We start from the raw sequence: 26,754 nt of genomic DNA on the forward strand, positions 1-26,754 counted from the left end.
GTGATGTAAACACCTATAACAAAGAGAAAGGCACTCATCAGAAAAAAAAAGCAAGCTATCAATTCAAACCAGATGAAGCACGTGAAAAAGGAAAGGTACCCGTATAAACACGGACGGAGTCCCTGACGCAAAGCAATGGCTACCTGGTAAAGCTTAAAATGGCTCTGAGCACTATGGGACTTAACGGCTATGGTCATCAGTCTCCCCTAGAACTTAGAACTACTTAAACCTAACTAACCTAAGGACAGCACACAACACCCAGTCATCAAGAGGCAGAGAAAATCCCTGAACCTGGGAACCAGGGCGTGGAAAGCGAGAATGCTACCGCACGACCACGATAAAGCTTAACTGCTAAGCTTACGACTCGAACCAAACTACTATAGCTGTATCGTCATTCATTCGACCTAAATTGTGTCTCATATTACAATGGACCAACTTTGTTTTGATTTGGAGGTGCGGCCAAAAACTTTTCTCTCCTCTTGAATTTCGAGTCTCAAATTTCAGGTGCGGCTTAGCTATGGGAAAATTTTTTTTCCTTGATTTTGAGTCTCATTTTTCAGGTGCGGCTTAGATTCAAGTGTAGCTTAGATTCGAGTAAATACGGTACCCAATGGTGCATGCCCGCTGAGCCAGTGCATGCCCACTGAGCCACAACTCCAAGGGCTCTGGACTACAAGCACCCTCTTCTGCCACGATACAGGACTGCTGGTGGCAGCCGCTCAGCCGACCTCTGCTTGGAGCCACTTTTCCACCTCACGCTACTCAGACGCTACCCAGTCGTGACTCCAACTCAATTCATTTGTACTTACAACAGGGAGTCTCATCACTGTTGACATTGCGATAGCCAGACTCTGTTTCTTGCTGCATTATTTGTAATTAGTCTTCATTCACTTGGGGAAATAAAAGTCATGTAAATCTTCTGTCTGTTGTATTAATTTGTTTATTAATCATTTCTGCTACCATCCAGCTTTCCTAAGACAGTTGCCACACAACTCTGTAGCCCACCTCTCATTGCCATTGTGTACACAGCCATACACAACAAATCATGGTGAATGGCGGCAGTCCCTATGTGTGCCAATCATCCTGTTGACTTTTCCCTGTTCTGTCATCTCTTTCAACTGCTTCGTTTTGGGTATCCAATGTTTCCCTTGCTTGTATTCTTTATGTTCTAAGTTTCACGGTTGTCAATTTGTACCCCTTTCTGCTCTCTCTGTGTTATTTTTACTCTTTGCTGTTTGCCTTCGCAAGTTGGTTGTTACTACAGCTGCCAAGCCACAATCGCCTGCTGCACTGCCTGCAGCCACTTTATTCAGTTTCAGATTCAACAAGTGGCACAACTTCTTGAAGTGATGAATCACTTCATGACAATGCAGATGACTTCACACAAGACACCAGAACCAACAGCAGCACAACCGCCTCAGCTGCCTGTGTATGTGCTGCCATTTTGTGAGTTTGACAAGGCAAAGAAAGACAGGACAGAATACCTTGCACAGTTCAATGAACACATTGCAGCGTATCACATACAAGGTACTGATGCACATTCTTATTTCTTAGCCATGGAGGGACTGACTATTTATAGGCTGTGTGCCAAGTTATTTCCCAAGTCCTGCTCTGAACTGGTATGATCTGATGACCTATTGCAAGGGCTTACAATGTATTATGAAGACAGGGTATAGGTGGTGGTTGCCTGTTGCAAATTCTTTAGATTGTGTAAACAAGGACAGACATACTGGCAGTGTGTGACCAAACTGCAAGGCCTTGTTAGACAGTGTAGATTCAAATGTGACTGTGGCAAATACTTCAGTTATGCAATGATTTGGGGTGCTATTACACACAATGCAGCTGATTCTCAAATTTGAGAACAGATTCATAAATACCCAGACCATTCTTTGCAATAGGTTCTGAATTATCAAGATTCCTGTGAAAGTGCTGCAGGCAGTTTTGAGGTAGCACCTGTCTGTCTGTAGATAGCCATGACAAACAGGTCTCGCAGCCAGCTCATGAACAGAAACCTAGCCGACCGCAGCTACAGTGCTCAAGTCAACATGTGTCGCATCCGGCAGCACAAGGTGTGAAGCTGTACCCTCGCTGTAATATGGCACATGCTCGCTGACCTTGCCCCTTGTATAATGAAACTAGTCTCTCTTACTACTGCTGCACAATCAGTCCACTTGCAACTTCACACTGGAGCTTCAGTGACATTTCTCAATCGTGGCACTAATGAATTGCTTGGCAAACCTAAGTTGTATGCATTGCAACATATGCTGACAGTGAATAACAACCAAGCCATTCCTGTCTTAGACACTTGTAGCCTTTCTGCAACTTTCCAAAATTTGATGAAGACAGTAACATTTACAGTGTTTTCTTTCCTAGACAGTGCTAATATTACTGGTCTGAACTCTTTTGATTTGTTTGGGTTAAGCAATCAGGTCAATGTATTTTCTGTTTCTTCCTTTGATTCTTGGGACAGAGTTGCTAAGTTATGTGCAGAATTTCAGGATTTGTTTTCTAAGTGTTTAGGCAAAGCCCATAATTTTCCAGCCATGTCACAATGAATGACAATGTACAGCAATGCTTCGTTAGAGCTCTTGTGGATGCTACATCTTACAGCATTGGTGCAGTTTTGTTGCATGAATTTGATTCTGTTGACAGGCTTACTGCCTTTGTTGCAAAGTTATTGAACAAAGCTCAATGCAATTATTCACAAATTGAAAATGAGGATCTCATGAGCACCTATTGTGTCACTAAGTTTCTTCAGTATCTTTTTTGGCACAAGATTTTAATTGGTGACTGATCATAAACCTCTGCAATCTTCGTTTAGCCCTTCTCAGTCAGTCTCAACTCACACAGCACATAAGCTGCAACAGTGGCCTCTTCTTTTGTTAAGTTACCAATATGAGACTGTGTACTGACATGCTTCTAAGCATGCCAAAGTAGATGCTCTTTCTCACCTCCCTGCTGGCCCTGATTCCACATCTGACGAGACCTCTGCTCCTCATTGCTACAATTAATGCACAAGACACAGACATTTTGCATAGCTTTTCACTCATTCACAGAAAAATTGCCCAGGTCTGAGCAGCGGATCCTGATTTGAAAATTCTGTTGCACCATATCCACACTGGTTAACCGTGTTCAACCAGGCAGATTCCCAGTTCTGAAGTTTACCAATATTTTGCCCATCAACACATCCTTGTATTTCATCAAGGTATCATTTCACTTCACACCATTAATGACCAGTCATGTGTAAGGGTTACTCAGATTTTCCAGCCTGACAAGCTTCATTTGCTTCACCAAAGTCACTGGGGTGTCGTTTGCACCAAGCAATTAGAGCAATGCCACTGCACTTGGCAAAGTCTATATGCATTGATTGTGACTAACAATGGCCCTCAGTTTGTTGCTGCCGAGTTTGAACAGTTTGCAGTCCTCTAGCATTGACCACATCATGAGTGCACCACTCCATATGCAATCCAATGACAAAGCTGAACACTTTGTACAAACATTTAAGCAACAGATGCACAAACTTCATGCCTCCCACACACAGGATCAAGCTTTGTTGCAATTCTTGTCTTCCTACTGCTCCCAGGAATGCGACAGACCATCGCCGGCGGAGTTATTACATGGTTGGCACCACCTCACATTGCTTCAGTTGCTGCACCCACCATGGTGGGTGATGCCCACTCTGCCCAGGCAGGCAAAGTGACACTAACAATTCGGTCTTTTACAGATTGTATGGCAGACGGAGGTGCTGGAGGAGGCACCATTGTACGACGTATTCCACATTCTATGTTTCTCCTGCATGACCAGAGGATTGCTGTGTTACCACCAAAATCAAGCTTGTGCTTGTGAATTGTGTGATCCTGCTGCAGGTTTTGTGGCTTCATATTCCATGCACACCTGGATGCAGCAGCACTCACTGCATCCAGCTCCTGCCCGCTTCCACCACTGTTTACCTTAGATGCTGATAGTGGTCATGCAAGATCTGTGGTGAACCCAATGGTGCACGCCCACTGAGGCACACCTCTTGTAACTCTGGACTACAAGCACCCTTTGCAGCTGTGATACAGGATGGCCGGCAGCAGCCACTCAGCCCATGTGTCTCGGAGTCACTTCACTGTGTGACACAACGTGGATGCTACCTAGTCACGGCTCTGACTTCATTTGTTTGTGCTTACTTCAGGGAGCATGTTGACATTGTGATAGCTGGACGTTCTGTATCTTGCTGCATTATTTGCATTGAGTCTTTTTTTCACTTGGAGAAATACAAGTTAAGTAAATATTCTGTTTGTTGTGTTGACTTTTTCACTAATTATTTCTGTTCCTCTCCAACTCTCCTATGGCAAGAGTTGCCACACAACTCTGTGGTCCAAACCTCCTTACTATTGTGTATGAAGTCATACACACCAGTGTTGATAAATGCTGGGCTGGTGCCCAAATTACACTTCAGAGAATACACATGCAGTTAAAATATGATAATACTTAGAACAAAAATTTGCATGAACAGACAGAATTTGCACAAGACCACCCTCCCTTAGGTTACCTTGATGACTGTGGTATCATAAATGGCATGGAATCCTACCACAAAGTTAAGTAACAATAACCCTGTACTAGAAGGGATGAGTGCCAAGGAAACAAAAGAAAGGAAGAATAAAATCACATAATAAATTCCCAAAGATGTAAAAACTATAGTAAAATACATCAGCAACTAAACACACTTCACACTACAAAATTAAAGATAACTTTGGGGATTCAGAGTAGAGAACAACTACAACACCCTGTCACATTACAATGTGCCAAAATCTATAGTGCTTAATACTAATGTTTTATCATTCTTCTGACTTCAACATGTCACTTATTGTGAGAGCAATGCTGACTCACTTTTCCCGATGGACTGAAGGGAGGACACGGAGACAAGTATGGGGCATAGCAGCATGTTTAGAAGCCTGGAGTCAGTTTTCTGATAAGATGAAAGGGAATGCAAGGGACATAATAATATATCCGTGGTCTTGGATTCACCAGTAGGTATCATTAGCCTAGCTTTAGTGGTTCTCAAATGACATTTAATCAGGTATTCAGCTAGCACAAATGCAGTGACAGTGAAGAGAGATACAAAGATACAGTTCAAACCTACTTTTTTATATTCCACCCACGAAATTAGGATGTGCAGTTGTCAAAGACACTGACCTCATACTTGTAAGAGTGGAGCTTTTTTATTGTCAGGCCATTGTGGTTTAAGTTTTCCATGATTTTCCCGATTCATTTCAGGCAAATTCCAGGATGGTTCCTTCAATAAAGCCCACGTGTCCTATCTTCATGAAAATATTCTTATATATTCTATGTGTATGCATATTTTGGAGCTATTTATTGTCATTGGATTGCAATGACAAATCCTATATTGTTGTCAGATGGTCCCTGGATAAAAAGATAAATAAATAAATACTCCTTCATAAAAAATTGCAGTATTCTGTTCAGTCTATTTGATGACATCTTTTTAGAAAAACACTCAAAAATTTTTGTGACGTTTTCACTGCCTGTCCTTTATTTGTGTTTTTATAGTGGAACTGATTGCGTTCTCATAAGCAAAGGTAATTATTTCTAGTTTTACTAGTATAAAACTTGGAGAAGGCCTCACCGGAAAATCTGGGAGTGGTTCCTTGAGCAGCATATCACCCAGGATGTCATTGCAGTATCTGGCCAGTTTGTACTGTTGAGCCTTGCTGCAGTGGTTCTCAAGAGAGAGAATGACGGGGTACTCCGATGTCACAAACGCAGTGTCCCGTATTGCATGTATGACATCCTGTCAGAAAAATCACTTCCAGTTCACACATCATAAAATTAGTTAACAAATCTGCGAAAATTCTTAAAAGTAAATACAATGTTACCTCATTGGTATGACCTAACATACAATTCCTGGGTCAATATGGAGAGAGAAAAAATTAACATGAAAATGATATAGATGTGACTTCGTCTGGAACATGTAGAATAGTGGATATAGGTAAACTGGGCAGACACTTACATCTCAAACACGGATTGCACCTAAATTATGATTGCAAAAGTATTCTGTGTGACAGGGAAAGTGGAATTATCACAGTAAAATATGACTTAAGCAAAATTCTCCATCACACAGGCAATGGGTATAGTTTTTTTGAGTAAAGCACAGAAAATTAATCCCTAGAGCAGATACTGCTACCTTAGCATGCAAAGTTAAAATAACTTAACTGAAAGTCCAGTATGTAACAAATAAAGAAGAGCATTTAGGAATGTTTCTAAATGAAACTAAACCACTTTTCTTTATAGATAGTTCTTTATAGATTGTTCTGTAGGAAGACACACAAAGTGGTAGTTTAGGTATTTATAACAGAAATGATAGAGGATGTCGTTATCAGGAGAAAGAAAACTGGCGTTCTACGGATCGGAGCGTGGAACGTCAGATCCCTTAATCGGGCAGGTAGGTTAGAAAATTTAAAAAGGGAAATGGATAGGTTGAAGTTAGATATAGTGGGAATTAGTGAAGTTCGGTGGCAGGAGGAACAAGACTTCTGGTCAGGTGACTACAGGGTTATAAACACAAAATCAAATAGGGGTAATGCAGGAGTAGGTTTAATAATGAATAGGAAAATAGGAATGCGGGTAAGCTACTACAAACAGCATAGTGAACGCATTATTGTGGCCAAGATAGACACGAAGCCCACACCAACTACAGTAGTACAAGTTTATATGCCAACTAGCTCTGCAGATGACGAAGAAATTGAAGAAATGTATGATGAAATAAAAGAAATTATTCAGATTGTGAAGGGAGACGAAAATTTAATAGTCATGGGTAACTGGAATTCGAGTGTAGGAAAAGGGAGAGAAGGAAACATAGTAGGTGAATATGGATTGGGGGACAGAAATGAAAGAGGAAGCCGCCTGGTAGAATTTTGCACAGAGCACAACATAATCATAGCTAACACTTGGTTTAAGAATCATGAAAGAAGGTTGTATACATGGAAGAACCCTGGAGATACTAGAAGGTATCAGATAGATTATATAATGGTAAGACAGAGATTTAGGAACCAGGTTTTAAATTGTAAGACATTTCCAGGGGCAGATGTGGACTCTGACCACAATCTATTGGTTATGACCTGTAGATTAAAACTGAAGAAACTGCACAAAAAGGTGGGAATTTAAGGAGATGGGACCTGGATAAACTAAAAGAACCAGAGGTTGTACAGAGATTCAGGGAGAGCATAAGGGAACAATTGACAGGAATGGGGGAAAGAAATACAGTAGAAGAAGAATGGGTAGCATTGAGGGATGAAGTAGTGAAGGCAGCAGAGGATCAAGTAGGTAAAAAGATGAGGGCTAGTAGAAATCCTTGGGTAACAGAAGAAATACTGAATTTAATTGATGAAAGGAGAAAATATAAAAATGCAGTACGTGAAACAGGCAAAAAGGAATACAAACATCTCAAAAATGAGATCGACAGGAAGTGCAAAATGGCTAAGCAGGGATGGCTAGAGGACAAATGTAAGGATGTAGAGGCCTATCTCACTAGGGGTAAGATAGATACCGCCTACAGGAAAATTAAAGAGACCTTTGGAGATAAGAGAACGATTGGTATGAATATCAAGAGCTCAGATGGAAACCCAGTTCTAAGCAAAGAAGGGAAAGCAGAAAGGTGGAAGGAGTATATAGAGGGTCTATACAAGGGCGATGTACTTGAGGACAATATTATGGAAATGGAAGGGGATGTAGATGAAGATGAAATGGGAGATATGATACTGCGTGAAGAGTTTGACAGAGCACTGAAAGACCTGAGTCGAAACAAGGCCCCCGGAGTAGACAATATTCCATTGGAACTACTGACGGCCGTGGGAGAGCCAGTCCTGACAAAACTCTACCATCTGGTGAGCAAGATGTATGAAACAGGCGAAATACCCTCAGACTTCAAGAAGAATATAATAATTCCAATCCCAAAGAAAGCAGGTGTTGACAGATGTGAAAATTACCGAACTATCAGCTTAATAAGTCACAGCTGCAAAATACTAACACGAATTCTTTACAGACAAATGGAAAAACTAGTAGAAGTCAACCTCGGGGAAGATCAGTTTGGGTTCCGTAGAAACACTGGAACACGTGAGGCAATACTGACCTTACGACTTATCTTAGAAGAAAGATTAAGGAAAGGCAAACCTACGTTTCTAGCATTTGTAGACTTAGAGAAAGCTTTTGACAATGTTGACTGGAATACTCTCTTTCTAATTCTAAAGGTGGCAGGGGTAAAATACAGGGAGCGAAAGGCTATTTACAATTTGTACAGAAACCAGATGGCAGTTATAAGAGTCGAGGGACATGAAAGGGAAGCAGTGGTTGGGAAGGGAGTAAGACAGGGTTGTAGCCTCTCCCCGATGTTGTTCAATCTGTATATTGAGCAAGCAGTAAAGGAAACAAAAGAAAAATTTGGAGTAGGTATTGAAATTCATGGAGAAGAAATAAAAACTTTGAGGTTCGCCGATGACATTGTAATTCTGTCAGAGACAGCAAAGGACTTGGAAGAGCAGTTGAATGGAATGGACAGTGTCTTGAAAGGAGGATATAAGATGAACATCAACAAAAGCAAAACAAGGATAATGGAATGTAGTCTAATTAAGTCGGGTGATGCCGAGGGAATTAGATTAGGAAATGAGGCACTTAAAGTAGTAAAGGAGTTTTGCTATTTGGGGAGCAAAATAACTGATGATGGTCGAAGTAGAGAGGATATAAAATGTAGGCTGGCAATGGCAAGGAAAGCGTTTCTGAAGAAGAGAAATTTGTTAACATCCAGTATTGATTTAAGTGTCAGGAAGTCATTTCTGAAAGTATTCGTATGGAGTGTAGCCATGTATGGAAGTGAAACATGGACGATAAATAGTTTGGACAAGAAGAGAATAGAAGCTTTCGAAATGTGGTGCTACAGAAAAATGCTGAAGATTAGATGGGTAGATCACATAACTAATGAGGAAGTATTGAATAGGATTGGGGAGAAGAGAAGTTTGTGGCACAACTTGACCAGAAGAAGGGATCGGTTGGTAGGACATGTTCTGAGGCATCAAGGGATCACCAATTTAGTATTGGAGGGCAGCGTGGAGGGTAAAAATCGTAGAGGGAGACCAAGAGATGAATACACTAAGCAGATTCAGAAGGATGTAGGTTGCAGTAGGTACTGGGAGATGAAAAAGCTTGCACAGGATAGAGTAGCATGGAGAGCTGCATCAAACCAGTCTCAGGACTGAAGACCACAACAACAACAACAATGATACAGCATGTGAAAATATCAAATGTGTTGATCTGAGTACCAAAGTGGTACCTGAGGCAGAAATAAATTTAAAACTACAGAAAAACAGCCAGATTATATCAACCCTGTATAGCTCACATGGAAGCAACATTGAAGAATTTTTTAATTGTCTAGAGCCGCCATCTCTCAACCTTGTTTTCCTTTGGTGCACACAAAAGTATATTTCAAACTTTTGTGACACCCCTATGTTTGGTTTTTTCCCTAGGGTTTTTTTTCTTTTTCTTTTTCTTTTTTTAACGATGATGAGGTATGTTTTAGAAACTTATTTCATAAGACTCTTGAATAGGAATATAAGGCGTAAGGCATTTCTTGCAAATAGGGCTACTCCAAGAAATGATTTGGTGATAATTTATAGATGTTTTATATGACATTAAGGCTTTAAAAATTATTTTGTCAGATATTAAGACATTAATGCACCTGACATGTAATAACGACATACTAATGTGTCGCAACATGGCAGTCAGGAAACACTTGTCTAGAGGACTTACTGGAGACTATAAGGTTTTTTTCCTTAAAAAATGAGAAGAACACCATGTGTTGTGTTGTTTGTTGGAGACATTGACATAGAATCATTAAATAATAGCATTAAGTATTTGTATTATGTTGAGTTATGAGAGTATTACAGCTCAGCACCAACAAGAATTTATACAGATGTGCAGACATGCATTGATCATGTTCCCACAAAGATATGAAAGGAGGCAGCACACCTAATAACTTTAGAAAACCACATATCTGAGCACAGAACCCTTACTATAGAGATTAGTGTATGTAATGCAGACACAACAACTGTTCTGAATGAGAAATGGGAGATGTTTTATAAGCTATTCAATAAAACTTTAAACATGTCCTACAATAAAAGAACTAAATAAAGCTCTAAATGATAGTCCTGAGAAGTTCCCTCCTGAAATCAATGAACTGAAAAAGACCATGAAATATTGTTACATATGCTTCAAAGGAACTAAATTACAATACTTTTAACACAGTATGAACTTATGAAAAATTGCAGACACACCTTTACTAAACTTAAAATTTGGTAATATGCCTTTCAAATAACCAACGCCAGTTGTGTTAGTAAAACAGCCCAGAACATAATCTACAAAGACTGTGGGAAGAAAAAAAGCATTGTGAACAAAACAGCATAACATGAAAAGAAAGCACCTGAAATAATAAGTGACCCAGAAGAAGCATGACAGAAGTTTGTACAAAACTTCAGTACAATTGGCACAACTGAACTATATGAGTGGGCCCTCATTTTAGAAAACACTAGACAATGTTTTTCATCCAAGGCATTACTGAGAAAGATATCCTACATCTACATCTACATCTACATCTATACTCCGCGAGCCACCTTACGGTGTGTGGCGGAGGGTACTTATTGTACCACTATCTGATCCCCCCTTCCCTGTTCCATTCACGAATTGTGCGTGGAAAGAACGACTGCTTGTAAGTCTCCGTATTTGCTCTAATTTCTCGGATCTTTTCGTTGTGATCATTACGCGAGATATATGTGGGCGGTAGTAATATGTTGCCCATCTCTTCCCGGAATGTGCTCTCTCGTAATTTCGATAATAAACCTCTCCGTATTGCGTAACGCCTTTCTTGAAGTGTCCGCCACTGGAGCTTGTTCAGCATCTCCGTAACGCTCTCGCGCTGACTAAATGTCCCCATGACGAATCGCGCTGCTTTTCGCTGGATCATGTCTATCTCTTCTATTAATCCAACCTGGTAAGGGTCCCATACTGATGAGCAATACTCAAGAATCGGACGAACAAGCGTTTTGTAAGCTACTTCTTTCGTCGATGAGTCACATTTTCTTAGAATTCTTCCTATGAATCTCAACCTGGCGCCTGCTTTTCCCACTATTTGTTTTATGTGATCATTCCACTTCAGATCGCTCCGGATAGTAACTCCTAAGTATTTTACGGTCGTTACCGCTTCCAATGATTTACCACCTATGGCATAATCGTACTGGAATGGATTTCTGCCCCTATGTATGCGCATTATATTACATTTATCTACGTTTAGGGAAAGCTGCCAGCTGTCGCACCATGCATTAATCCTCTGCAGGTCCTCCTGGAGTACGTACGAGTCTTCTGATGTTGCTACTTTCTTGTAGACAACCGTGTCATCTGCAAATAGCCTCACGGAGCTACCGATGTTGTCAACTAAGTCATTTATGTATATTGTAAACAATAAAGGTCCTATCACGCTTCCCTGCGGTACTCCCGAAATTACCTCTACATCTGCAGATTTTGAACCGTTAAGAATGACATGTTGTGTTCTTTCTTCTAGGAAATCCTGAATCCAATCACAAACCTGGTCCGATATTCCGTAAGCTCGTATTTTTTTCACTAAACGTAAGTGCGGAACCGTATCAAATGCCTTCCTGAAGTCCAGGAATACGGCATCAATCTGCTCGCCAGTGTCTACGGCACTGTGAATTTCTTGGACAAATAGGGCGAGCTGAGTTTCACATGATCTCTGTTTGCGGAATCCATGTTGGTTATGATGAAGGAGATTTGTATTATCTAAGAACGTCATAATACGAGAACACAAAACATGTTCCATTATTCTACAACAGATTGACGTAAGCGAAATAGGCCTATAATTATTCGCATCTGATTTATGACCCTTCTTGAAAATGGGAACGACCTGCGCTTTCTTCCAGTCGCTAGGTACTTTACGTTCTTCCAGCGATCTACGATAAATTGCTGATAGAAAGGGGGCAAGTTCTTTAGCATAATCACTGTAGAATCTTAAGGGTATCTCGTCTGGTCCGGATGCTTTTCCGCTACTAAGTGATAGCAGTTGTTTTTCAATTCCGATATCGTTTATTTCAATATTTTCCATTTTGGCGTCCGTGCGACGGCTGAAGTCAGGGACCGTGTTACGATTTTCCGCAGTGAAACAGTTTCGGAACACTGAATTCAGTATTTCTGCCTTTCTTCGGTCGTCCTCTGTTTCGGTGCCATCGTGGTCAACGAGTGACTGAATAGGGGATTTAGATCCGCTTACCGATTTTACATATGACCAAAACTTTTTAGGGTTCTTGTTTAGATTGTTTGCCAATGTTTTATGTTCGAATTCGTTGAATGCTTCTCTCATTGCTCTCTTTACGCTCTTTTTCGCTTCGTTCAGCTTTTCCTTATCAGCTATGATTCGACTACTCTTAAACCTATGATGAAGCTTTCTTTGTTTCCGTAGTACCTTTCGTACATGATTGTTATACCACGGCGGATCTTTCCCCTCGCTTTGGACCTTAGTCGGTACGAACTTATCTAAGGCGTACTGGACGATGTTTCTGAATTTTTTCCATTTTTGTTCCACATCCTCTTCCTCAGAAATGAACGTTTGATGGTGGTCACTCAGATATTCTGCGATTTGTGCCCTATCACTCTTGTTAAGCAAATATATTTTCCTTCCTTTCTTGGCATTTCTTATTACACTTGTAGTCATTGATGCAACCACTGACTTATGATCACTGATACCCTCTTCTACATTCACGGAGTCGAAAAGTTCCGGTCTATTTGTTGCTATGAGGTCTAAAACGTTAGCTTCACGAGTTGGTTCTCTAACTATCTGCTCGAAGTAATTCTCGGACAAGGCAGTCAGGATAATGTCACAAGAGTCTCTGTCCCTGGCTCCAGTTCTGATTGTGTGACTATCCCATTCTATACCTGGTAGATTGAAGTCTCCCCCTATTACAATAGTATGATCACGAAACTTCTTCACGACGTTCTGCAGGTTCTCTCTGAGGCGCTCAACTACTACGGTTGCTGATGCAGGTGGTCTATAGAAGCATCCGACTATCATATCTGACCCACCTTTGATACTTAACTTAACCCAGATTATTTCACATTCGCATTCGCTAATAACTTCACTGGATATTATTGAATTCTTTACTGCTATAAATACTCCTCCACCATTGGCGTTTATCCTATCCTTGCGGTATATATTCCATTCTGTGTCTAGGATTTCGTTACTGTTCACTTCCGGTTTTAACCAACTTTCCGTTCCTAATACTATATGCGCACTATTTCCTTCAATAAGAGATACTAATTCAGGAACCTTGCCCTGGATACTCCTGCAGTTTACCAATATTACGTTGACTTTTCCTGTTTTTGGTCTCTGAGGACGGACGTTCTTTATCATCGATGATAATGTCCTCTCTGGTAAGCCGTCAGGTATTTTATCGTTTCGCCCAAGGGGGGGTCCCTCTAACCTAAAAAACCCCCGTGTGCACGCCACACGTACTCTGCTACCCTAGTAGCTGCTTCCGGTGTGTAGTGCACGCCTGACCTGTCTAGGGGGGCCCTACAGTTCTCCACCCAATAACGGAGGTCGATGAATTTGCAACCATTATAGTCGCAGAGTCGTCTGAGCCTCTGGTTTAGACCCTCCACACGGCTCCAAACCAGAGGACCGCGATCGACTCTGGGCACTATGCTGCAGATATTAAGCTCAGCTTGCACTCCGCGTGCGGTGCTGGTTGTCTTCACCAAATCAGCCAGCCGCCGGAAGGAACCAAGGATGGCCTCAGAACCCAAGCGGCAGGCGTCATTCGTTCCGACATGTGCTACTATCTGCAGCCGGTCACACCCAGTGCGTTCAATAGCTGCCGGAAGGGCCTCCTCCACATTACGGACGAGACCCCCCGGCAAGCACACCGAGTGCACACTGGCATTCTTCCCCGACCTACCCGCTATTTTCCTAAGGGGCTCCATAACCCGCCTAACGTTGGAGCTCCCTATAACTAATAGGCCCGCCCTCTGTGACTGTCGGGACCTTGCCGGAGAATCGGCCACTGGCCCAACAGGCGAGGCATCCTGTGGTGGCTCGGAAACGATGTCATCACCACTAGGAAGCACCCCGTACCTGTTGGAAAGGGGTAAGGCAGCTGCCACGCGGCCAGATCCCACCTTCGCCTTTCGGCCAGGCACGCGCGAGCCCACCACTGTCCGCCATTCACCCTGGAGTGATGGCTGACCGGTAAGATGCTCACTGCCGGAAGACGCAGCGACATCAGGGGTTCCATGTGATTCCAAGGCCACCGAAGTAGGCATAGGTCTCACCACAGTTGCCCCAACGCCACTACGAGCCGACGCCTGCGCCTCGAGCTCGATGAGCCTAACAGACAAAGCCTCCACCTGCCCCCGAAGAGTGGCCAATTCTCCTTGCGTCCGCTCACAACAACCACAGTCCCTACACATGGCTATGTTTACCCTACAAGCGAACGGTGTACTCGCCTTATTAGCAGCAGGAAATCGAAGTGCTCTCTCACTGACGGTCTAACCGACACTGAGCTGTTCTACCCAAACAAACAAAAGCCTGTACGATACGAGGGTCGATAGCAACGGCGATACTGTACACTACACTGTTATTAAAATAAACGGTTGTGTCTAGTAGGCACTCAAACACGCAAGAAATTACAAAAATAAAATAGTAACTACACAGATAACTGAAAAAATAAGTTGTACCTGTTTGAAGCTCGCAAAAATGTGTAACAAGCGAACGGTGTACTCGCCTTATTAGCAGCAGGAAATCGAAGTGCTCGCTCACTGACGGTCTAACCGACACTGAGCTGTTCTAACCAAACAAACAAAAGCCTGTACGATACGAGGGTCGATAGCAACGGCGATACTGTACACTACACTGTTATTAAAATAAACGGTTGTGTCTAGTAGGCACTCAAACACGCAAGAAATTACAAAAATAAAATAGTAACTACACAGATAACTGAAAAAATAAGTTGTACCTGTTTGAAGCTCGCAAAAATGTGTAACAAGCGAACGGTGTACTCGCCTTATTAGCAGCAGGAAATCGAAGTGCTCGCTCACTGACGGTCTAACCGACACTCTATCCTAGCAATCATCTAAAAAATTTGAGCTAATATGTCTTGTAGCTGGGGTGACATTTCACATAAGCTGCTAAAGAAATGCAGAAGAGGGTTACTAAGTCACTGACACACTAAATAAATACCTTCCTCTACGATGGAAATTTCCTGACCTCTTGAAAATCACTTAAGATTCTACCAGTGTATAAAAAGGAAAAAATGACTGACACAAAAAACTACACAATTAACTATCCAATCACAGGTGACTTTCTGATTTTTCCGTACAAAGATGTGGAGCAATTTTATTTGATAATTAGGACAGTTATAAGAACTGCATTAAAGTTTCAAGAACTGGCTTTAAATGAGACTTGAGGATGTGTAAAATGCAACTCCCGATGTTCCGAAGCAAGTGAAAAAGATTCAGCAGGCAACTAGTGACTTCTAATGTTCCAGAACACAAAATGATCTGATGATAAAATGGCAACTTTGACACACAAATAGCCCAGAAATTATATCTGATGTGATAACACCTTGCTCCACAGAATGTTTTGGAAAGAGCTGAACATACATGTGTACAATGCCTACAGTCATAGTTGTTAACTACAGAACTTGGCCGTCTGCTACGAAAAGTAATATTGAATCAAACAGAGGCACATTTCATCAAATATAATCTATTCTATAATTTACAGCCTAGCCTTAGGAAAGAGAGATCTACTGTAACGCTAATAGCAACTTTTACACATGGACATTAAACAAACTGGGTAATGGAAACAATGTAAAAGGCAACTTCCTGGGTATGAATAACACTTCTAATAGTATAACAACGAAAACAATCAATTAATGATAAAATTATTTAATTGGATGGATAAAAAAATCTACTCACCAAGAGGCGGCAGAAAACACACTTAAAAGACTGTTGTCAATGGCAAGCTTTTGGAGCCAGTGGCTCCTTCTTCAGGCAGAAGGGTTGAAGGAGAAGGAAGAAGGGTGAAGGAAAAGGACTGGAAAGGTCTGGGAAAGGGGTAGATTTTGGAAAAGTCTCCCAGAACCGTTGGTCAGGGGAGACTTACTGAATGGGATGAGAAGGAAAGACTTATTGTTGGAGACTGCATCGGGCAAGATTTCAAAACCTGAGAGCTTGAAGGGAAGACAGGGTCATATGCAAGACGGAGATTACTTCTAAAACATCAAGCATGAGTTAATAAGAGTGATAAGCTAAGTGCACTGTACGTAATAGAAGTGGGAGGGGACAGTGAAAAATAGACGGGAAAGACAATGAAATATGTAGAAAACTAAAACAAAGTGAAACAAAGAGTAGTTACAGTGAAGAAAAGCTGAGATGGAAGAAATAAACGTAAATTAAGGCCAGGTAGGTGGCAAGAACCAAGGACATGTTTTAGTTCCCATTTGCAGTGTTCTGAGAAGCTGGTGTCTGGTGGAAGACTCCACATGGAGTGTGTGGTGAAACATGTGCCAAAGTCATGACAACTTTTCTTCACTGTAACTACTCTTTGCTTCACTCCGTTTTAGTTTCCTACATCTTTCATTGTCTTTCCCATCTATTTTTCACTGCCTCCTCCCACCTCTATTACGTATAATGCACTTAGCTTCTCACTCTCATTAACTCATGCATGAAGTTTTAGTAGTAATATCTGTCTTGCACATTACCCTATCTTCCACCTTTAAGCTCTCAGGTTTTCAAATCTCATCCAATGCAGCCCCAACAATCAGTCTTTCCTTCTCATCCCATACGGTGTCTCCACTGGCCAGTGGTTCTGGGCGACTTTCCCAAAGTCAACCCCTTTTCCTAGACCTCTCCAGTCCTTTTCCTTCACTCTTCTTCCTTCCCCTTCAACCTTTCTGCCTCAAGAAGGAACCACTGGCTCCGAAAACTTGCCAATCACAACAGTCTTTTATGTGTGAGTTCTGCCACTTCTAATACTATGAATCATACCGTTTATCACATAAATGAGAAGAGTATGAGATGTGAGTAGTCTTAAAACTATTTGCCTTCTATTTAAAAGCCTGTAAACAGTGTGCTAAGTTAATTCATTAAAAGAATGCACAGTCAGTAATGACCAAATCAACCTACAGGGCACTTCAATGTGGCATGCCTCAGAAAGGTATTTAGAGCATTTTCTATTCCTTCTGTATGTTAATGATTTTACTTAACAACAAAATTGCAAAGATGTAAGTTGTACGGATGACACATCCATTATCAGCTGGGGCAGAGATTTGCAAGCTGCTGTCAACAGAAGTGAAATCAATTGCAGTAGTCAGTGAACTTACATTACTGCAAATAAAACAATGGAAAATCCATGATGGAATACAACACGAAATGGATAGATCGCTATTTACCACATAGAGGAGGTGTTCTGTGGAAGACAGACATACTGAAAGAAGACTGCTTGATATTATTAGCTATTGAACTAAGTTCCTCATCCGATGTAGACAAAACACACACATTTTCATACGTGGTCATTGTTGTATCTGGAAGCTGAGGCCCAACTATGGTGAGCAGTGATCTTGGCTAGAGAAGGTAGTGGGGGGTAGGGAAGATTCTGTAGTGTTGCCTATGGAAGTGAGCATGGATGTGGTGAGGACAGGATGTTTGGCTGCTATGTGGGGGGTGAAATGACAGTAGAGGAGCAGAGAAGGGGAAGTTTTAAGTTTTATGCAGGTCCACTGTTGTATGGGGCGGGGGGGGGGGGGATAGAACTTGTGTGTAAGAAACTGGAGTGGAATCAGGGAAACGGACAGGGACAGATGGAGGACAGGAACTAGCAATGGCTGAGACCATGGGGTACAGGAATGAAGATATATTGCAGGGAGAGTTCCCACCTGTGCAAAGTTGGTGTTGATGGGAATAATCAAGATGGTATGGATCATGAAGCAGTCACCGATGTCAAGTACATCATGCTGGGTGGCAACGACCATTAATGCAGACAGACAGCTTGTTGGTGGTCATATCCATGTAGAATACCACACAGTGGTTGCTGCTTAGTTGGTAGGCCGCATAGTTGATTTCACAGGCAATCCTAACTTTGATGGGATAGGAGATGTCTATGACGGGAGTGGAGTAGGTGGTAGTGGGAAGATATATGAGACTGGCCCAATAACTGACAATATCGAACAGTCTTCTTTCAATGTGCCTGGCTGCAATTTAGTGTCTCATCTATGTGATAAGTAGCAAGCTATCCATTTAATATTTCTTTATTACTGCAAATAAGCTACTTGTAAATGATGAAAAGACAATGACAACAAAATTCCTTTTTAATTATACTCTAAATATAAATGTTGCTCAATTTACACTTCTGCCGGCATTCAGCCATATAAACAAATACAATTTTTTGGTATTAATACTGGATAAACACCTGAGTTGGAAGGAGCACATTAGGTTATATTTGTAAGAAAGTCAGTATAAGAATGTACATATTAATACAGGTCTCAGCATTCCAGAACCATGATCCCTTAAGGTAAAATTTTTGGACCGATAAATTTGCATCAGCAGTCTATGTAGACAAGCCTTTTAGATTATAAAAGAGTCGGTATGCATGGTAGCTAAGGTAAACAAGAGAGAACCTTGTAACAAAATTTTCAAAAAATAAAAGATACTGACCCTCTACCTATGTATATCCAGCAGACAATGATGTTTGTGAAACTATATCCAGTACATAATGTAATGAACAGCAACATGCATAACTACAACATACGGGGAAGCGAAAATTTTCACAGAATCACACATAATAAAAAGGCTGCAGATGCAATCGACATACAAAAGGGACTTTTTTTTTTTTTTACAATAGACTACTATCTTATTTTAAGATAACTGACTTAAATACCATAAAGAAGCACCTTTTAACAAAGAAACACTTACATTCAATAAAAGATATCAAATTTTAATGTGAACTTGTAAAACTGTTAGTGTACTTAGCAACAAGTTTGTCTTTTAAATATAAAACATAACTTCTGACCCTCACTTTTGATATTAAGGTATGGATTCCACTTTTATATCATAAGAGAATTACAAATAGTACAACCTTGTATCTCATCATGTACATAAACTAAAGCTATGACAATGCCCAAAAACTGATTGTTATATGCACAGTAAATATATAAATAAATATATAAACATGTGCCAAGCTCAACTGTTACAACACATACAAAACAGCAATTTATAAACAATGTACTTAGGTACAAAATAATATAAGAACACATAACTTGTTCATCTTTTCTATGTCAAACTTAGCTATAACAAAATCTTTGAAAAGTTTGGAATCACCTTGAACAAAATATCTGTACATGCTGCTCTGCCATGTGTTATTATTGGTTCTTCATCATCCCTCGTTCCATCCCAACAGTCTAATTCAATGCACCTGTGAATAATTAGAGTTAATTTGCAAGAAGACCGGTTTAAAGAAGAAATAAAAAAATTAGTATTATGTAAGTAGGGTTAATACCTAATAATGGTGATTAGTATATTGCCATTCTGACAAAAGAGAGAGAAGCCGGTAGACCACATGGCTGCTAACACAAGCATTTTCTACTGCATCTAAGATGGGGCAATCTGTGAAATCGGCAATGTGCTTCACCTACTTAGCTGCAACCGCTGTACAGCATTCTATATGGGCATCACTACTAACAAGCCGTCTGCCTGCAACGCGAAAATGTGTTCAAGACACAGCTGGACCACCCAGCTGCAAAGCATGCCACGCAAAATGATGTGCTTGACTTTAACAACTGCTTCATGTGCTATGCCATTTGGATTCTCCCCACCAATACCAGCACTTCTACAGTGTGCAGGTGCAACATATTCTTCATTCTCATCATAAACCCCCCCCCCCCCCCCTCCCGGCCCTCTGATCTCAACCTTTGCTAGTCGCTGTCCTCCACATGCCTCAAATACCCTTCCATATTCCCAATTCAGCCCCAGATATGCCTTCTTCCTCCAAAGCGCACCTCAATTTTCCTTTCCCCATGTCTGCTTCACTCCTCTCCCTCATCCACCCTTCCAGCACAGCCTCCTAAAATGCCACTGGACAGTCAACCATCCTGTCCTTCCACATCACTGCACACTCCAATGGAAGATGTGTGTTACGAACATCTGACAATGCACTTTGTCTGACAGCTAACCTAACAGTCTGTTTTTAAATGTGCCGTTTGGATGCTCAACACACTCTCTATGTGGTGAGTAATAATCTATTCATATTGTTATTCCATCCTGTCTTTCCCTTTCTTTTATTTGTACCAAACACAGAAATGTATTTGACTGGCTGCAAGAATGGTCTATCCTTTGAACACTGTACTGGGTTAGTAGACATCATTGATACAAAATAATGACAGCAGCAAAACCAAACTGGGTGATAGTGGTTTCCAAATAAGATTCCACTGTAGGATGAACTGTTTAGTACTGACAAGAGAGATCTTTATTGACTAATAGTATTTTGTGGGCCAAAGTAATGATTAATGGTTTGTGTGGAAGGAACTATAGTAGCCAAATATTCATATGGTTGAAGTTACTGGTGTCACAAATTGTATCAGAAGTTATCTCAATTCTGTCCATGTCATCTTGCTAGTTGGCTGAAAGTGCTCCCACAGGTTATTGGGTTGTTGTTCTTGTTCAGTGGGGAACTGGGTGGTCTTGTGCTGTCTTGACCAAGGTACTGACTCGAGTGCATATTGTTTGATTTACAGGTGCTAGCGCATTTACGACTGGAATTACTTTGCTTGTTAATATTGACTTTTCCCACAATTGAGTTGATCCTGCTCTTACCAATGTTTAATGTAAAACCCAGTAAAGAGGAACTATCAAATGAACAGCATGTAACAAAACTGAGATTGATTAACTATTAAAGGACTATTAAAGACAATTGGCCAAATTTCATTTCAGGGATTGTAGTGGGTTGCAAAACGTCAACACCTGAAGAAACAGAGATATGCTCCAAGGACCAAATAGGCCGTGGCATGTAGGATTCCCCCGCTTACTATTTTCTGGCACTTGGATACAAACTATGTTTAACTGTACTGAAGCATCTAGAGTTCAAATAATAGCATTGCAGAAGAGTAAATGAAAATAAAGAATTTGTGTTAATAGTTCATTTCAGTAGATAGTAACAATTATGGTCTCTTATCGAAATATTTTGATACTACATATCAACTAAACCTAATTCTACTATTCTGCCAAGGAAAGTTAGAATCACAATTACTGATGAGTTAATTTTATTAAAGGTGGAGAAAATCCATATGGAAAAGTAATTAACATGAATTACATAACAAAAAGTGAGAGCATTCATATCTTTGGTTGGTGAAATCTAAGTTGGTTACATAATTTGCTATTAACATAGTTAAAGTGGGGACAGAAAGATAATTACATAATTAATGCAAGCAAAAGAATTAAAATCACTGCTAATTGGGAAATGAGTTTTGTTTGGAATGCAAACATTTGTTTATGTGATTCTTTTCTGTAGTTGCAGGTAATCAGAGGCTTCGTTATCATTGCAATATATTATGACCAGCTAATGAAGTCACAGATATTCTGAATTAAGGAGAGATATTTTTACAATAAAAGAAAATATTTCCATATGATCTTAGTTACATCATATTATAAAGAAAGAGAGATCAATTTTTCTCATACCAATATTAGGAGAAAAAAATTAACATCAAATTAAATTACCAATACTCTGTAGCAGTTGAGGGTTATCTCTGACTACATACTCAAAGATATAATTTATTTGTCGCAGTTGAATTTATTGCAGTACACAAAGAGAGAAATTTTCACATATTTCGTTACGAAGACTTTTTTCAAAGTTTTTCTTATAAGTAAATGTTTGCCTGTACAAGTGCTGCCTCTTAGTATTAGTCTGAGCTGAGCCGATTTGTTAACTGTTCATTAGTCTTGAGAAGGACCTGTAATAATTGACTTGTTAACCTAAGTTGTTTAAGCCTGCATTGTGTATTGTAAAGTACAGCATGTTTATATGTTTTGAGCCTAAGTTTCCCTTCCTTACAAGAAACAATCTATAGTCATGATAAGAGAGTAGGATTGTGTAGCAGTGTTTTACTTTTCAACATTCAATAACAAACTGTTAGAACTCTCAACAATCCTGGAACCTAACAAGAAAAGTAAGGGATAAAAATTTATGAAATCTTCTATTATAATCACTGCACATATTTCTGGTGTGCTTGACGGAAGATGAAATAGAGTAGTAGCGAATCAGGAAGCTAGTAAAACACAGTGTAGCATATTGTACTGTGGCTCACTCTGTTGCAACATCTTAAACATAAACAGGACTCTGGTTTACGCACCAACATAGTACATCACCCATCACCACATATGGGAGGGTACTGAGCAGCAACATATGGACCCAATCAACATCTGAGCATCATGAGTTGCAGAGCACCAGCTTACAGTGACTTATTCCATTAGTTGTGGAAATACTCAACAGTGCAGCATTTGTCAAGGACATAAATCACTCACAGATTAGGAAGATCTGTTCTGTCAGTAGCAAATACTCATCCATACACTTCTTGTATTGTTCGGTACAGTCTCTAGAGCATTGACAACTATGCTGGAATACATAACTCTGTTGGAATACACATACTGAATTCCTGTCAAAGAAACCAAGCAGCTTTGCATTTTCAATGCAAATACTAGCAAATTCTACTGACATGAGTACACAAAAATAGCATACCACAGATATTTTGAATCTGTCATTACATACAGTACAATTTTCTGGACCAGCATATCTTGAATATTAAAACTGATGTACCTTCACTCATGGTGCACATGATCTCAGAGATCGCACGTCTATACAGTTCACAGGTCCGCTTATAAAGGCCACCTGGGTTGGTGCCCCGGTGTGCTCTGGTGAGTCGCCAAAGAAACAGTTTTATTTAAGTGATCACAAACGAGTGCTTGGCCTGTTTTATAACCAGTATTACAGTTGTCTAGTCAATGTGTTCAGTGCTACGCACACCCTGTACTTCATTTATCTTGTGTGTTCCTCTATAAAGTAAGACATTAGATAAATCACATTTGTTCTTGCTATAGCAAACTTGGCGACAAGTAAGGGTTATGTTTTCTCCATGTGTTACTGTCAGTGTTAAATCATCTGATGAATGTCTTAATGGAAGAAATATCCCAACGTCTCATTGCCAAGCAGCAAGCTTTTTCAGAACAACAGCAGGCTGTCGCCACCACTCTAAACCAAGTGGCATCTGCATGTTTGCAACAGGTTACTCTCCCATCAGTGCAACTGTCACTCTTTCCACCAGATGATGAACCAGCTGAAGATTGGGACTCCTACAAGACACAGTTACACCAACATTTCCAGGTTTTTCACAAGGATGATGTAAACTAATGTAGGGCTTTCTATCTTTCCTCGTTGTCACTGCATAAGTATCAGTTGTCATGCAAACTTGCACTTCTGCAAGAACCGGGCAGCTTATAATTTGATGAATTGTGCAAGCCTCTCTAACCTATTACTGTGACAGAACACATGTTATTGCAATGCATGTAGAATTTTACAATTGTCAGAAATGTAGAAAACAATCTTATGAAGCCTGGGCTCTAAAATTACATGGTTAAGCTGCCGTCATAAATTTTTCACTAGTACTCATCACAAATCATATGCTGATCACATAGTTCGTGATTTGTTATTTGTCTGGCCCTGGATAGGGAAGGCCACAAAAAAAGCTTTACAGTGCAAGAATATGACACTTACAGATGTGCTCAATATAGCACAGTCCTTTGAAGTGTCATGGATCACAGGCAATGAGATTTCTTAATGGGTGGGGGGGTGAGGGGGGGGGGGGCGGGGGTGGAGGTATCAGAAGTTGCTCAATCAACCCCTCTTAGGCACACTACAAGTGTTCAGGATGATGGGACTGCCGTTGCAGCAGTACAACCTTCAACCCAGCGTTGCATGGGGCAGCATCAGTTATGGCCACAGCAGTAACAGGACGTGTCACAGCATTGGCCGCGTGCCCCTTTTCCGTCTTGCCCATACTGCCTCATCCAACATGAGCATGCTGTGTGCCCTAAGCATTGGGCAGTTTGCAACACGTATCGAAAGAAAGGCTACATTGCCTTGGTGTGTAACTCCTCTTCGAACAAGGTGGACACAGTAGTACTGACGGATATAAACAGTACCTCAACAACGACTGTTCACCCGAACAAATTGTTTATTGACTTGCGTGTGTTTAATAAACCACTAAAATGCAAGTGGACACATGATCTGCAGTGACTTTAATAAACACACAAATGTATGTGGACTTGGGCTCCCCTCTCCTCACACAGGTTTCACCGAAGTTTGTAAGCTACAATAAACAGCAGATTGTGATCCTATGTCAGTTCTCCACTCCTGTCTATTACAAATCTGTTGTTCACCCTCTCACCTTCCTTGTTGTGGATCATTCCCTTACCGCAAACCTGTTTGGATCAGATGCATTTAACACTTTTGGTGTCTTCATTACCACTGAGGTAAATTTAGTGTCAGATCAAGTTCTGTGTCAGCAACTGGAATCCCCCTGCTCTGAGTTTTCATCTCTGTTTTCCCCTTGGCTCAGTTGTGGTACTGAATGCCAGGCCCACATTACCATGAAAGAGTCTGCCTGCCCTCATTTTTTCTGGACACGGCAGGTGCCTTTCACACTGCATGACTCTGTCAAGGCCGAATTAGACTGTCTGATGTTGCTAACTGTCACTTGGCCTGCTTCTTCCAGTGAATGGGCTTTGCCATAGGCCGGTGTTAAGATGCTGATGGGTAAACTTTGCCTCTGCGGCAACTTCAGTGTCACTGTTAACGTACAGTCAGTTATAGATACATACCCTTTACCCCATTGGGATGAGTTGCACACAAAAATTGTCAGGTGGCCACTACTTTCCAAGACTGATCGGTCAGAAGCATGCCTCTAGCTCCCCTTGCATGAGGCCGCTACGCACCTTCTCATTGTCAATACACCTTTCAGCCAATACCAATATCAATGTTTGCCTTTTGATGTCACTAGCCTGCCCATGGCATTTTTTAGAACAGCTGACAGCCTCTGTACCTAGCTGCATCAATTACCTTGATGATATTGTTGTTTTGGATTCTTCCACAGACCACCACCTTCGCAACCTCCCAATTGTTGTTTTCTGTTTTGCAGTCTATGGGTCTCATGTGCAATCTTATGAAATCTCAATTTTTTCTGCTGTCAATTGAGTGCCTAGGTTTTGAGGTTTCTCACACAGGAGTCAGCTCTGTTGATGCAATTGCCGCTTGGCCGCTTCTGACCTCTGTTAAGGAATTGCAGGCATTTCTAGGTAAAGTTGTACTACCACAAGTTTTTACTGGATGCATTCACTGTTGCTCAGCCACTGCATGCACTGTTGTGTAAAAATATGCCTTTTTTCTGGCCCCCCTCTTGTGACTGCATGTTCATTTTGCTTAAATCTAAGCTTCAATCTGCCCCATGCCTGGCCACTTTCCAGCCAAGTCAGTACCTTGTGTTGGCTACAGATGTCACTCATCACATTCTTGGTGCAGTGTTAGTGCACAAATACGCAGACAGATCTGAATGACCCATTTCTTACACTTCCAGGACTCGTTAACTCCTGCAGTATTCTCAGAATGAAAACGGGGAGTCAGCAGTTGTGTTTGCCCTTAAGAATTTCACGTCTCCTTATATGATTCGAAGTTCCATTTAATCGCGGACCACAAGTCATTGGTTGCTCTTTTCAACTCTTTGGCTTCTGAGCCAGACATGGCAGCACATCGTTTGCAGTGGTGAGCTCTCTTCCTCTCCCATTATCATTATCAGATCCATTACCAGCCAGCAGCGCAACACTCCAACGCCGATGCCTTATCTTGCCTTCCGATTGGTCCAGACTTGGCATTCAATCAAGATGAGTTGCTTCGTTTCTATTCAGATATTGAGAAGCAGAATGCAATCAATGGTTTTCCAATCACTAGTGCCATGGCAGTGTCAGCTGTCACCTCGGATCCTGTACTTACTTGGGTCCTCTCTTTTGTACAGTACAACTGACCAGAGAAACACCAGGTCCACACCTCGGATCCCTTGTGTAATTACTTCTCCCTCCAGCACCACCTTTCTGTGTTTGACGGCGTCTTTTGTTTGCTATTGAGGACACTGCTCCTGGCTTGTGATCCCTACTTCCTTATGCTGTAATGTACTGCAGCTCCTGCATTTTGGTCGTTGGGGGCCTCTCACACCAAAGCTTTGCCCCGCCAACTTGTGTATTGGCTGGGCATACATGGGGACATTGTGTAGCTTATCGCCACTTGCACTCACTGTGTTAAGCAACAGGCAGGTCCACAGGCATATTTTCCTCCCTGGCCAACGCCACAGCACCCATGGGAATGTCTACAAGAAAATTTTGCTGCACTCTTCCTAAATCAGTATTGGCTCACTGAGGACACCTCTTCCAAGTTTCCCTATCTGGTGCATTGTCCGTTCATACCCACAGTGGCCACTATTTCGACCCTGTCTAAGATTTCTGCAACTGAGGGACTTGCGTATACTGTGGTTACTGATACTAGCCCACAGTTTGTTTCTTGAGAATTTGTATCTTTTTCAGGCTAGTGGTAGACTGTCCATTTGATTTCAT

At 41.2% G+C, this 26,754-nt stretch overlaps 1 protein-coding gene across 3 annotated transcripts in view; it reads right to left on the reverse strand.

Annotated features, from left to right (window-relative positions):
* LOC126412277 (1-phosphatidylinositol 4,5-bisphosphate phosphodiesterase-like) overlaps window positions 1–26,754 on the reverse strand; it is a 613,130-nt gene that overhangs the window by 309,353 nt on the left and 277,023 nt on the right. For all 3 annotated transcript variants that reach the window (XM_050081785.1, XM_050081786.1, XM_050081784.1), the window contains exons 10-11: window positions 19,429–19,522; window positions 5,630–5,794 (exon numbers count right to left, since the gene is read on the reverse strand). In XM_050081785.1, coding sequence (XP_049937742.1) covers window positions 5,630–5,794; window positions 19,429–19,522 — 259 coding nt within the window. The remainder of the gene's footprint in view (window positions 1–5,629; window positions 5,795–19,428; window positions 19,523–26,754) is intronic.

This window comes from Schistocerca serialis, chromosome 7 (genome assembly GCF_023864345.2).
Source record: "Schistocerca serialis cubense isolate TAMUIC-IGC-003099 chromosome 7, iqSchSeri2.2, whole genome shotgun sequence".
Classification (NCBI taxonomy): domain Eukaryota; kingdom Metazoa; phylum Arthropoda; class Insecta; order Orthoptera; family Acrididae; genus Schistocerca; species Schistocerca serialis.